The sequence below is a fragment of the Gracilinanus agilis genome, chromosome 3 (assembly GCF_016433145.1).
Source record: "Gracilinanus agilis isolate LMUSP501 chromosome 3, AgileGrace, whole genome shotgun sequence".
NCBI classification, from domain to species: Eukaryota; Metazoa; Chordata; class Mammalia; order Didelphimorphia; family Didelphidae; genus Gracilinanus; species Gracilinanus agilis.
The window spans coordinates 241,385,954-241,401,413 of NC_058132.1; the positions used below are offsets into that span (position 1 = coordinate 241,385,954).

A 15,460-nucleotide genomic window follows, 5' to 3' on the forward strand; every position below is an offset into this window, starting at 1 on the left:
GCCTTTACCACTTTCAGGATCCCAGGGAATCTGGATACAACTCCCCTAGCTCTGAGATCTCCCAGGGTCAGCAGCAGTTTGTGCCAACCACCATGGAGTCCTTCCCAGGCACAAGCCACTTCCTCCTTCCCCTGCATTCCATTCAGAATGTCCATGACCTCCAGCTAAGGCTTTTCCTAGCCTGCTTACTACTTTTAAACTTATGCCTCTTACAAGTCTTTCTAAACCATATCAATACAGAGGTGACTAGAGATTTCTGCAGAATATAAAAGTGCTTTTCTAGAATCTGAACTAAGAATATCTGATTATCTGTGGTTATGTCAGATATAACTGTACTTATACTTTTAAATTTAAAAATATCCAGGTATTTATTAAGTACTTACCATGGCTACTAAAATACTAAACCTACTAATATAGATACAACACAGGCCCTTTCATCAAGGAACAAACAGTATGATTCTTTAAAGAACAAATATATAGATAATTGGATCATAGGAAAGGATGCAAAAAGTTCAGATTAAGAACTATAGGAAATAGATAAGTTTCACTTGATAAGAGATGAAGTTGAAAGAGCAAGGAAGGGTTTCGTGGAATGGGTAGCATATGATTTTAACCTTGTGAAGGAAGGAAGAGACTTAAGAGATGTCAAGGATGAGTGTGGGTATGTGCATAGGAAAGAAAGAGAAAGGGAGAAGTGAATTTAGCAGGATAAGAACAAGAAATAGAGAAGAAAAGAACCCAGTTTGACTAAAATGTTAACTTCATAGAAGGGTAGTACTCTGATGAAATTGAGTAAGGTAGTTTGTATCTGTAATTCAGTTCCTTGAGGCACTATATTCAGGAGTTTATATTTTATTCAGTACAAAATGAGAATCCAGTGAAGTCTTGAGTAGAAGATTTAATCTTTTAGGAAGAGTACTAGGGCAAGAGAATGTATTATAGATAGGATAGTTGAAGGCAGTGAGGCCAAATAAAGATACTGTTAGAAGTATAGAAACAATGAGGCTACATTATTACTGATTGGATGTATTGGGATGGGTAGGAAGAAAAAAATCAAAAGTGACTTTGAGGTTATATACACTAAGAATTGATGCTATTAGAAGCAGAGAGGGAGTTGGAGGAAAGCGTGTGTGTGTGGGGGTAATTAGAGTTTAATGAATCTAAGGAGCCCAGGCTTAGGTTGAGTTTCAAGTATCAACATGACAACTTCTTGGACATATGTAAAAGACAAATATGCAGGTAGAGCTCTGGGGATTTGGGGATGGAGGCATAGATTTGGAAATAATTTTTATTTGACATTTGAACCGATATGAATAGATTAAACTGCCAAGGAAGCTTGTAGAATAAGAAAAGGAATACTAGAAATCTTGGAGCATTCCCCTGTTTATTGGACTAAATAAAGGTGAGGAGCTACTTAAAGGGACAGGAAAGGTAGAAGAAAAAGCATGAAAGTATTGTATCATGAAAGCCAAGGGAAGAAAAGAAATAAGTAATGATAATAGCTTAAGGTTTTTAGTATGCTTTATTTTTTTTTTAAACCCTTGTACTTCGGTGTATTGTCTCATAGGCGGAAGATTGGTAAGGGTGGGCAATGGGGGTCAAGTGACTTGCCCAGGGTCACACAGCTGGGAAGTGGCTGAGGCCGGGTTTGAACCTAGGACCTCCTGTCTCTAGGCCTGACTGTCACTCCACTGAGCTACCCAGCTGCCCCTTTTAGTATGCTTTATATAAATTATTTCAGGTGGTCTTTCCAACCACCCTCTGATGTTATTAAGATTCAAATCAAGTCTTTCTGATTCCAAGTTTGGCACTTTATCTTTCGCACCTCTTAAGAACTAAATATTAGAAGGTACAATATAATATGTGATAAAGGTTTATATGGTTTTAAAACCTTGCTAATGGAAAACCATTTTTCTACTTAGATTTTAGTCCTGAATTAATTCAATTTTAGCCCATTCTGGGCAAATTGAGATATATTAGGGCCATCTATAATCAACAGGTAACTTAAAATTGTCATTTGAGATTGTCATACATATTTCATACTATTATGGAATAAGGCAAAATGTTGATAAGAGGAGGGATAATGGTGATAGGAGAAGGAATGAGGGGGATAGCTAAGGTACGGGAATGAAGCAGGTGGTATATAGGAGGGTGTAAGAGAATGAATGGGAGCATATAGGAAGGGCTGCTCAAACAGACTAGTCACAGAGGCTTGAGACCGAGGGTACTGGGAAGAAATAGGCTGGGTTCTTTAGGCAGGGAAGGTATCTCTATGAGACAAGAGGAATTGGGCCAGTCAGAAATGTTTAGATCTGGCTGGAGGGTTTTCTCTTGTTAATTTCTAAGGTCCCTTTGAGGGAGGAGTCAAAGGCTCCTCCCTGCCAGTGAAATTGATGTCTGCAGGAAATCTCTGCTGGGTACTTCCTGCCCAAGATGGATACCTAGGTTTCCCTCAAGAAATAAAGGGAAAGTAATTTCTTCTCTCTTCACCCTTTGTCTTAATATTCAACACAATAATTCACCAGAGGCTTTTATGTAGGTAACAAAGGGGATTTATTGATGGCAGGGATAAGTTGAGGGAGAGAGGGTTTTAGGATTTTGTAACCGCTGCTAGGGAGAAAGCTGGTGTTGGAGTAAGGGTCCCAGGAGAGAGGGACAGACTGAGAGAGGCGGGCTCTCCAGGCAGGAAGGTTTCACTCCCTGAAGCAAAGGTATTATCAGATCACTAAATAAGGGGGCGGCTTGATTTAGGATATCTTTCTTGCCTACAGAAATTAAACCCACAGTGTCCAACCACCAAGCCCACCCTTCCTCCCAGGGCCCAATGGGAAAGTCAGGGGAAATAGTAGGGATGTAAATGGAGAGCTCAGGGAGAGGTCCAGAGAAATCAGGCTAGGTCCAAACACCCAAAGACAACAAACACAGGCAAAGGCAGAAGCCAAAAGGCAAAAGCCACAAAGCCAACAGGCCAAAAGCCCCTCAGGACTATTTATAGTATCAGGCTCCAACTGTTTTTCTATGAACATTCTAAAACTTCTAACTGCCAGAGCTGCTACAGTTGATTTGCAAAAGTAAAAAGCTTCTGCTGCAACCCTGCATTACAATATTTGACTGTTAAAGTTATAGGCAATTGAATTAAATTTTAACATCTGGTTCTTTTTTATTTTTAAAAGATTTTATTTTTCCAATTACATGTAATAACAATTTTCCATATAAGTTTTCTGAAGTTATAAGATTCAGATTGTCTTCATTCCTTCCTTCCCAGAAATGGTAAGCAATTTGATCCAGATTATACATGTATTATCATGCAAAACATTTCCATTTTATTAACTATTGTAAGAAAGTAATTATATAAAATTAAAACCTCAAATAAACTAAAGAATGCTTTGATCTGCATTCCAACTTGAACAGTTCTTTCTCTGGAGGTGGATAGCATCCTTTGTAAATCCCTCAGAATTGTCTTGGATCACTATATTGCTGAGAGTAGGTAAATCTTTCACAGTTAATCATCATATAATATTGCTATTACTGCATAGAATGTTCTCCTGGTTCTGCTTATTTCACTCTCCATCAGTTCATGTAGACCTATCTCTTTCTGTAATCATCCTATTCATCATTTCTTAGAGCACAATATAGCACTTATATCACCATCATATACCAAAACTTGCTCAGCTGTTCCACCAACTGATGGATATCCCCATAATTTCCAGTTCTTTGCCACCTCAAAAACGGCTGCCATAAATATTTTTGTATAAATAAAAAAGATCCTTTCCTTCTCCCCCTCTTTTTTTTTAAATCTCTTGGGGATACACTGGATAAAAGGGAATGCACACTTTTATAGCCCTTTGGAAATAGTACCAAATTGATCTCCAAAATGGTTGGATCATTTCACAACTCCACCAACAAAGCATTAGTTTCCCAATTTTAACACATCCCCTCCAGCTTTTTATCATTTTCTTTTACTTTTATATTGGCCAATCTGATAGGTGTGAGATGGTACCTCAAGAGATTTTTTTAATTTGCCTTTCTCTAATCGAGAGTGATTTAGAACATTTTTTATATGATTTTTGGTTTCTTCATCTGAAAACTGCTTGTTTTTAACCTTTGACCTTTTGCTAACTGGGAAATGGCTTGTGTTCTTATAAGTTTGACTTCTCTATATGTTTGAGAAGTAAGACTTTTATTAGAAAAATTTGTTATGAAATTTTTTTCCCAGTTTGTTTTTTTCCCTTCTGATCTTAGTCATACTGGTTTTGTTTACACAAAACATTTAAAAATTTAATATATTGAAAATTATTAATTTTAAATCTTGTAATGTTCTCTATCTCTTGTTTGGTCATAAATTCTTCCCTTCTCTGTAGATCTGACAGGTAAATTATTCTGTGTTCCCCTAATTTTTTGTGGTATCACCCTTTATGTCTAAATCATATACCCATTTTGCCTTTATCTTGGTATAGGTTATGAGATACTGGTCAATACTTAGTTTCTAACAAACTGTTTTCCCAGCAGTTTTTATCAAATAGTGAGTTCTTATCCCAAAAACTATGATCTTAGGGTTTATCAAACATGAGTTTGTTAATCATTTATCCCTAATCTATTCTATTGATCCACCATTTTATTTCTTAGCCAGTACCAGATTGTTTTGATGATTACTACTTTATAGTACAGTTTGAGATCTGATACTGCCAGGCCACCTTCCTTCATTTTTTTTCTTCATTAATTCCCTTGATAGTTTTAATCTTTTGTCCTTTCTGATGAATTATGAAATGAAATGAAAATAATTTTTTTGTTAATTTGTTTGGTATGGCACTGAATAAGTAAATTAATTTATGTATAATTGTCATTTTTATTATATTAGCTTGGCTTATTCCAGAGCAATTAACGTTTTTCTAATTGTTTGGATCTGACTTTATTTGTATCAAAACTGTTTTGTAATTGTGTTCATATAATCTGGTCCTATTTTTAATTTTAAAAAATTTTTTAAAAACTGAAGAAACAGAATAGCTTTGAGGTTTGCATATAGAATACTTCTGTGCTTTTGTATTTAACATTTTGCAGAAGAATAGATTAGAAAAGTTCTGACTTTAACATGGATAATTTTTAATTTTATATATATTGTGTGTTTCCCTATTTTATATCTTATTTGGAAATTATTTTAAAAACAAACCACCATAATTTATATTTGTATTTAAATAGAAACTCTATTACATATTTATATGTTAAATAGAGGGTATTTCATTAGTAGTTGAGCACCTGCATAAATAGTATGTAGTGGGAGGGGTGACAATGAAATTTATTTTTTGTTTGCCAAATTTGTTTTGCATGTATATTTCTGGAATTCTTACAGAATTCTTACATATTACATGGTTTTAATGTATGAAATTTTTTATTAGGTAGAAATTAGGATACTATTCAGAAGGGTGTAGTAGGTACTAGGTTTGAAATGTGACTTCAAACACTTCCTAGCTGTATGTCCATGGGCAAGTCATTCAACCTCCTTTGCCTAGACCCTGCCTTTCTGTCTTGGAATTGGAATTGTTCCTTGGACAGAAGGAAAGATTTTTTTTTTTCAAACAAATACTATTAGAGAGTAGTTCATTTTTATGAACACCTAATTGTGAATTCTAGTAAGAAGGAATAGAATCTGGTTCTTTTTCAGCATGGCTACTTACTTATGTTTAAGAAACATGGTGCTATAAATGAATGGTGTGATAGGTACATTTCTGGAAATTTTTCAAAATTTTACATGCTTTAGCTCTTCAAATAGATTGACATCATATTACAATTATGCATTAGAACCCACATTGTATTTTAGTAACAACTCTTTTACTAATTTAATTAATTTTTTGTAAGTATAATGATGAAGGCTTACAAAATAACAATTACTTGTTTATCTTTGCAGGTTATTTTAGTGTCAGCTAATAAATTAACCCGCTATATAGAGCCATGCCAGTTAACAGAAGATTTTGGTGGAAGTCTTACCTATGATCACATGGATTGGCTTAATAAGAGACTGGTAGGTATATTAGAATGAGGGTAAAATGCTGTTATGTGTATATATATGCATATATGTATATATACATATTGTATAATTTGTGATACTTTTAAAATTGAATTTCATTACAAGAAAACACAAGTGCTTCTTTTCTCACTAAAATGCTTGTAGGGAGGAGTGTGCCAGAAGACTTATGCAAGCACACCAGGCAAAATCATAGACTGATAGTTTGGCAAGAGTCCTTCAGAGGTGATATATAGTCTGTCTTTAAGAAAGACACCATAGATATTATTTTTTTAATTTTTATTTTAGAAAAATTTTCCATGGTTACATGATTCATGTTCATACTCTTCCCTCCATCACCCCCCACCATTCCCACCCTCCATAGCCGACGCGCATTTCCACTGGTTTTTACATGTGTCAATTGATCAAGACCTATTTCCATATTATTTCCATAATATTTCCATATTATTGATAATTGCACTAGGGTGATCGCTTAGAGTCTACATCCCAAATAATATCTGCAACAACTCATGTGTTCAAGCAGTTGTTTTTCTTCTGTGTTTCTACTGCCATAGTTCTTCTGAATGTGGATAGCATTCTTTCTCATAAGTCCCTCAGAATTGTCTTGGGTCATTGCATTGCTGCTAGTACAGAAGTCCATTACATTTGATTATACCACAGTGTATCCATCTCTGTGTACAATGTTGTTCTGGTTTTGCTCCTTTCACTCTGCATCAATTCTTGGAGGTGATTCCAGTTCACATGGACTTAGATACTATTGAACAAATGATAATCTCTAACAATTTTAAAACAACTCTAGAAAATATTACCAATGTACTTTACATATCTATCCATATTTTTATTAGTGTTCATTAGCAACAAAACTTTTGCCTAGGATAGTCTATCTTTTATGTTCCAACATTTTAATTAAAATTCTCACAGATGCAGATTCCAGATTTTTCTTTAGAAATATGTTCTGGCAAACCCATTGTTTAAAAATGCAATGTTATTATTTGAGATGTCTTAAACAATATAAATTTTGACCATGAATAAAAATAACTGTCACTTGATAAATGTTACCATTGTATATTATATTTGCTAACAATATCTCCTTCCACCATTAAGTACTTTTGTTTGTATCTTGAATTTTACCTGGAAGGGAAATCTTGGCCCTATTCTTTATTGACTTGCTGATAGTAGGCAAATTATTTAACTTTGCTAGAATTCTTTATTTCCTCATATAAAGTAAAAGAGTTGGATTAGAAAACCTGTAAGGTCTTTCCCATTTTCAAATCTGTGATCTGATATACCAACATTTTAAAGCAAAGCTAATTTCTGTGTTTGGACTTTTAATCCCTTATGGCTTAGAAATATGTTATTGTAAAACTTTTCAGTTATTTATTTTAATTTTTTGATAATGGGATTTTTAACGTAAAAAATGGTAATAATTCTCAGTAATCTAAATTTTACCACTTGTTAGAAAAAACTGGACAATATAAAATTCTTATTAGGCTTATAGGAGCTATTTTAATTTCCCACCTTAGATCAAAAACATCCGTAGAGATATATATTCCAGTTTTCTTTTTGCGTTATAATTTGTTCACATATCAATCAAAGGAAGTATTAGTTTAATGAACTTTTATCACATTCTCAGTAATGACTTGAACACATAGTTTGGAATGGAAGCTCATCTTTTGGTCAAGACAGGTTTTTCATGTGGAGTCCTCCATTCCCTTCAATTGAAGGTCATTATATATTTTGCCTTTTTTTGTTTTTTTTCCTCCCAAGGTGAGTAACAGGTTTCTGTGTCCCTGACAGTATCTGGTAAATTTTCCTGTTTTGCGGAGTTATGGAACATTTGCTCCTTTTTTTTTTTTTTTTTTTTTTAAAATCCTTACCTTTCGTCTTGGAGTCAATACTGTGTATTGGCTCCAAGGCAAAAGAGTGGTAAGGGTAGGCAATGTGACTTGCCCAGAGTCACACAGCTCATTTGTTCCTTCATTTGGATTCTGCATAGATTACCTTGCTCCACTGAATCATTATTTTTTCTTCCTTTTTTTAATGTCACATTCTTAAATTAACCTACCCTTAATACTGGCTTTGATTTTCTTTTACCTTCTTGGAATCTTTGCTTCTTACCTCATGGGCTGCTTATTCTATTTTATCAAGGAACTTTTTATTCTCTCTAATAAATTTACTTAAGGAATGGAATTAGTTAGGTCCTTTCACCTTTTAAATTTCAACTCTGTTACTTAACTTGTATGACCTTCGGGCAAATCCCTCAACTTTCCTGGGCCTCTCAATCATCCATAAAATAAAGAGATTGAGTAGGATTGCCTCTCTGGCTTCTTCCAGCTTTAAAAATTAGAATCCTGTGAGCCTTTCTGAGGTATCTCCCTGTTAGTGTTACCAAATCCAGATTCCCATAAAGGCATCCAAGGATTCTGCCTTTAAACTGTTGTGTCCTTTCATTTCTTATGCTTCACTAATGACTGCTAATTTTTCAGATATTTTTATTTAACACTAGTTTGTTTAGGTAGGTATAAACAGCCTCTTTAAACCAGCATTTGGCATAATTACCAGAGACACAAATTAGAATCAAAAAGCGTTAGTGTGAGAAGAGATCATATTCAGCATTTACAGATGAAGAAACTAAGGGCCAAAGGTAATACAATTTTCCCCCGCATCACACAGCTAGTAAGTAGAGGAGCTTGAATATGAAAATTAGATTTTAAAATTCAAGATCCATTGTTCTTTTTACTGAACAATACTACATTACAATAATATTCTTAAATCTTTTAAAATTTTTCTGACTTTTTATGATTTCTGTAAACCACAATTGCTTGACTTCGGATTATAACCTGGCTAAACGAGAAACTATGTCTCACAAATTCTAATGTGGAAAACTAAAAATTTTATTGAAATTTTCGAACCTATCTCTTATCTATTTGATATGGTAGTTCCTCCCAAATGCTTGCCCATCCTCTTGGTTTTTTTTTCCCTCCATGTAACTCCATAAATTTTCCATAGTTAATATATCCAATATGCTATGAGTTTTCTTTGATTACTTCTAAGGAAAGCAGTAAAGCATACAAAATGCCTCAGTTATCCCTTCCTGTCATTATAATCATTTAAGCTTCTTTTTCTCTTATACATATCTTCAGTGAAATCATTTATTCTGCTTCTTTGTAATTCAGTGTTTATCATATCTACTATGTTCCACTTCCATTGCCCTTAAAATGACTTTTCAATTTGTGTGATCTTCATACAGTTTCAGGTGTTAGGGGAGGGTCGTATTTCATAACTCATAGTCATGAAAAAATACCAAAAGAATGTTGATGTTTAAAATGTGGACCTTTGTTTTTGGGGAAAATTTATTTTATTAAAATGACTTTGCAGTTTCCCAAAGGGAAACAAGCCAACCTTCCTCCTCTTAACTTTTGGGTCCAACTCATGGTCTATTTGCAGTGTGTCAGTCCAAGATAAAAATACTCATGGATGAGTTTTATAAAGTGTTAATTCAATTACGTCGTATAATAGCCTGGACAAAAAGCTTTGTAAATTTTTTTAATAGTGAACAACTTTGATAAGCACACTTGCCTATTTTATATCATACTTGATATTAATCATAATAGGATTATATAGTATTCTCTCCCTTTTAAGAGAATCTTGTATAATTTTGTTACATGTGTGAGAGATACCATGTTGCAGGATAATTTTTGAAATCGTCTTTCCTGAAGCATATTTTTAAATTGTCAACAAGACAATTAATTTTCTACATGTTTTAATCAATTTTATGGTGATAATGGTATGATATTTTGTGGCACAAATATCACTTGCACAAGTCTGTCTCTTCTAATACCTTCCCTAAGCATGTCTTTAGAGTCCTTGTAGATTATTCTCAAAATAATTTTTTCTTTTTTTTTTTTTTTAAACAATATTGTTGTTTAAATTGTTCCATGATTCTATTCACTTCATTCTTGTGATTCCACTACCTAGGATTCTCATCTTTGGTGATTTCTTTTTTAGAGTATAATAATTCCCTTATTTACATGCCACATTTTGTTTAGCTATTTCCCAATTGTCTAAAAGGCAATCCTAAGACATTCCCTTAAATTCTTATTTTATCTCCCCCCTTCTATAACTCTCCACCAGCCACAATAAGGAGGAAGTTTGTTTTGCTTGTCTTATGTTCTCAGGATTACCCTTTCTCTTAAGCTTCTCTCCTCATCAATGCTTTTCTTTGTTAAATTTGGTGTATTTCTGCTCCAAATTGTGTCTGAGTAGAATACAACCCTCTTTTTTCTGTTTCTGATATGAGTGAAGTTTATCTGATGCCCACATGTCAAAATGAATAGAGAACTGGGCTGGAGTTAGGAAGATCTAAATCCAAATCCATTCACAAAGATTTAAAAGCTGTGATCCTTAGGCAAGTCACTTAAACTCAACCTTTCTTGGTTTCCTCCATTGTAAGATGGGGATGAAGGTAATACCTAATTCATGGGTTGTTATGAGAATCAAATGAGATAATATTTATAAAGCTCTTAATAAAGTGCCTCACACTTTTCCCTTCCCCTTTCCTTTCTTTTCTTTTTTTTAAACATTTATTAATATTCATTTTTAACATGGTTACATGATTCATGCTCCTACTTTCCCCTTCACCCTGCCGCACTCCCCTCACCCATGGCCGATGCACATTTCCACTGGTTTTAACATGTGTCATTGATCAAGACCTATTTCCAAATTGTTGATAGTTGCATTGGTGTGGTAGTTTTGAGTCTACATCCCCAATCATGTCCACCTCAACTCATACGTTCAAGCAGTTGTTTTTCTTATATGTTTCCTCTCCTGCAGTCCTTCCTCTGAATGTGGGTAGCATCTTTACCATAAATCCCTCAGAGCTATCTTGTGTCATTGCTTTCTGCTGGTACAGAAGTCCATTACATTTGATTTTACCATAGTATATCAGTCTTTGTGTACAATGTTCTTCTGGCTCTGCTCCTTTCACTCTGCATCCGTTCCTGGAGGTCTTTCCAGTTCACATGGAATTCCTCCAGTTTATTATTCCTTCGAGTACAATAGTATTCCATCACCAGCATATACCACAGTTTGTTCAGCCATTCCCCAATTGAAAGACATCCCCTCCTTTTCCAGTTTTTTGCCACCACAAAAAGCGCAGCTATAAATATTTTCGTACAATTATGTTTATTTATGATCTCTTTCGGGTAAAAACCCAGCAATGGTATGGCTGGATCAAAGGGCAGGCATTCTTTTATAGCCCTTTGAGCATAGCTCCAAATTGTCAGCCAGAATGGTTGGATCAGTTCACAACTCCACCAGCAATGCATTAATGTCCCAATTTTGCCACATCCCCTCCAACATTCATTACTCTCCCCTTCTTTCATTTTAGCCAATCTGCTAGGTGTGAGGTGATACCTCAGAGTTGTTTTGATTTGCATTTCTCTAATTATTAGAGATTTAGAACACTTTCTCATGTGCTTATTGATAGTTTTGATTTCTTTACCTGAAAATTGCCTATTCATGTCTATTGCCCTTTTATCAATTGGGGAATGGCTTGATTTTTTATACAATTGATTTAACTCCTTGTATATTTGAGTAATTAGACCCCTGTCAGAGTTTTTTGTTATAGATATTTTTTCCCAATTTGTTGTTTCCCTTCTGATTTTGACTACATTGTTTTTGTTTGTACAAAAGCTTTTTAGCTTAATATAATCAAAACCATTTAATTTACCCTTTCCTTTCTTTTCTCCATGTTTACTATTCTTATTTCCATGAATCCTAATCATAAGAAATAGCAAATTCCATATTTTTCATCCTTCTATACTAGTGTATTCTTTCTTTTACCCTACCTTTTTTCCTTCTTCTTTAAAACCCTAATAACAGAGTGATATACCTCCAGGATATCTGTTTTTCTTATTTAACTTCCTTTGTAGTCTTAGAAGATATTAATATTTTGGAGGGACACTTATGTAGAGTTAGTACCATAGCATCAGAAAGCCCCTTCCATTTATTCAAAGAAGCACACCCTGTTAGATTTTTCTGGGCTCTTTTGTATATGTTTCAAAGTTTCTATTCAGTTCTGGTCTTTTCATCAGCAATGCTTGAAAGTCCTCTTTTCCACTAAAGATCCATTTCCCCCCATGTAGAGTTATTTGAAACTTTTTGTGTTAACTTCTACTTGTTATAAGCCAAAAGAGCTACACACAAAAACACATACACATACATATATATAAATATATATGCATACATATGCACATATACACATATCCACTTATATATTTATTTATTTATCTGCTTGTTTGTTTATTTGTTCACTTATTTATTTACTTATTTGTTGGCCTTTTGGGATATTTATTGCAAAATCTCTTTTTAAAAATAGAAGCTGTCAGGTCTCGTGATCCTAAAAAGATACTTTAACAAAAGTTGTCACATTTTAGGTCTTTGAGAAGTTTACCAAAGACTCTACCTCTTTATTAGATGAGCTTGCTTTGATCAATAATGGAAGTGATAAGGGAAACCAGCAGGAGAAAGAAAGGTATGTAGATGAATTTTATTTTGTATGCAACATTGCTCAGCTATGTTTTATCTTGAATGAAATATCTCTTGAGTTACTCCAAGATAATTTAGTTAGCATAGACAAGTTTACAGTCTGAATTCACATTCTGATTTTGCATTAATTTCATGTTCAGTTGATAATAATTAGCTTTACCACAGGGAAGTTTTTAGTCTTTTTTTTTTTAAACTAAAGTTTTTATTTTTCCAAAAGCCATTTTTTGACAAATGATTATGCATTATTTTTATTTATAATGATGAGTAAATGTTCAATTTTAAGAATTTTATTTGGAAGGTTCTTTTTAAACATTGCAATTAAATTGAATTTTTTTTCTAGCCTTTTTGAGTGCTAGGAAAAAATAGGCAAAGAAGCAAAGATTTTAACAAAATTATTATAACCTAACTAAAGCATTTTAGCACTTGAAAGCTTTTGCTTATGAAACTTTCCCCTTGCAAAATAGATAGTATATTCTATTCATGAGTTCATTTTGAAAATTTTACTATTTTATAATTGTTACTAAAGTTATTGTTCAGTTGTAATATCAAAGTGTGACTTCTCAGATTTATCATTTTAACAAGTTTCCATTGAACTGTACAGCTTTGCAAGTTCCCATTTTTCTTACTTTGTGGGCCAAATCATTTTCTCAGAATAAAGGTTAAACACTTAAGGAGGCAAATTGACTCCTTTAATTTTCTTGGATATAAATTGATCACTAGACCAGCAATTTATCATATGACTGTATGAAAGGATTAAGGCACTTATTAGTCCCACTTCTTATCTTTTAGATGTAATTTTGTAAATAATAGTGAAACCTATTAGAATATTCTGCCAATTTCATGGATTCAGACGCACTATATCTCTAGTTATGTATTTGCTACAAATAGAAAACCTTGATATTGCTAATTTCAAATAATAGTGTTTGTTTGTCTCCTGGTTCCATGATTCCATTTTAGCATCATTTTATCAACAAAGTAAGGTTCTTCCCTTTTGAAATAAATATTCACTGGATAAATACTATAGTAAATTTTTTTTGATTCACTTGAAAGTATTAATATAACACACTTGTTTCTAGAATAAGTCAACATAATGTACTAGCAATGACAGCTTTAATTTGTCATGTTATTTCTATGGCTACCAGTGTTTAATCACCTCTAATGGTCTTTCTTATCTAGAAATTAGCGGAATTCTAGTATATCAAACCATGATATGTACGTGTATCAAGAATTTTCTTCTGTTCTAAATATTTTCTTTTGTTGTTCAGATAACATATTTAACTGTTAATTTTATTTTCAAAATTTTGGTAATCATTAGATCTATGGATTTAAACTTTCTTCCATCGGTTGATCCTGAGACAGTCCTACAAACTGGTAAGTTTGTAAGCTTATCACTTTTTCAGTAAAAATGGAGAAGACCAGAGCTTTTGAGGATATCATTGTTTAGGGAAGAAGAGGCATAATTAATAAGTATGAGAGGATCATGAGAGAACCATATCTGGAAAGGTAACTCAGAAGGCATTCGTCAGTGTATCAACCTCAGGAGAAATTAAGCAAAATGAGGACTGGGAAAATGTTATTGAATATAAAATTTAAGAGATCATTGGTAACCAAGGAGAGAACAATTACTTTTAAGTGGTAGGGTCAGAAGCAGTATTACAAGGCTGATAACATCAATTTGAAGGATAGGTTGCTTCTGCTTTTAAAAAGTCAGTCACACCCAGATACCTCAACTCTGAAGGAATGTCAGCTCCTCTTCTCCATTACTCTTATCCCCAGGCACAATTCTCCCATACAACTTATCTAAGTTTATTTCTTTTAATAATTTCAAAATTTTTGAGTAAGAAAATCTTTTTGCAGCTTTTTGGAGATGAAAATAATTTGAATTTGTCACTTTATTACTTTGTCAGAACACATTTAACTTCTGTGGATCATTACAGTGCTATATATAGATTAAAGATACAACAGAACCCAAAACAAATTTTGTATCGGGGTAAAATTCCTTTTTAAAAATTTATTTAAATGCATATGCCACTTAGAGGTCATAGAATTTAGAGTGTTAGGAACTTTAGATATTATCTAGTTCATATATCATCATTTTATAAATGGGGAGATTGAAGGCCTAGAACGGTTAGTAACTTCCCCAAGGTTATACAATTATCAAGGAACAGAACAGGCCTTCAAATTTCATTTGACCCCACAAAATTGTATTACTCACTTCATGGAAATTCCTCAAATTGTCTTTCTTGCCATAATCCAACAGTACTTTAAAGTACTTATAAATATTTATAAAATTATATTGATATTAGAAAAATCATAAATTTTAATCTTCTGAGGATTACTTGTTAAATGAACATGCTCTGATGTGACTACTTCATTGATGATTTTTTTTGACTAAGGTAGAACAAACTGGAATATATAAAATCAGATATTTCTTTAATTATAACCCAGTATACTTATCTTATATCAATGTTCTCAGTAGATAATCTATGTAATTATCTTAAATGAAAATGGCCTTTTAAAAATAGATATTCTGAAAACTATTTTAGAAGACTAAAGAAATGAGTCCTAAGTATTTCTTGTTTTTCATTTTTGTCAGTGTAATTGTCTACAAATTTTATTTTTCAGTGTTTCTGTCTTCAGATTTCACAATTTCCAAAGAAATGAATGTAGTCACTGAATTGATATAAGAAACTGTAAAATTATTGGTAAAACATTATCCAGATTGCAATTTCACTTTATATAATATCATATTTACATATGATACTTAAAAAGAATTAAAAAGCATTTTTCTTTTGGTGGGCTACAACTATTGTTATTACAAGTAATTATTATCTTAGCATTGAAATTAGAAGTATGGCCAAAATATAAGCATATTTATATGAGCTTTCTTGG

The 15,460-nt window shown here is 33.1% G+C and overlaps 1 protein-coding gene across 1 annotated transcript in view; it reads left to right on the top strand.

The window, feature by feature from the left end:
• Positions 1-15,460, top strand: part of SESTD1 (SEC14 and spectrin domain containing 1) — an 87,356-nt gene that overhangs the window by 33,328 nt on the left and 38,568 nt on the right. The window contains exons 5-7 of the mRNA XM_044669077.1: positions 5,903-6,016; positions 12,457-12,554; positions 13,884-13,939. Coding sequence (XP_044525012.1) covers positions 5,903-6,016; positions 12,457-12,554; positions 13,884-13,939 — 268 coding nt within the window. The remainder of the gene's footprint in view (positions 1-5,902; positions 6,017-12,456; positions 12,555-13,883; positions 13,940-15,460) is intronic.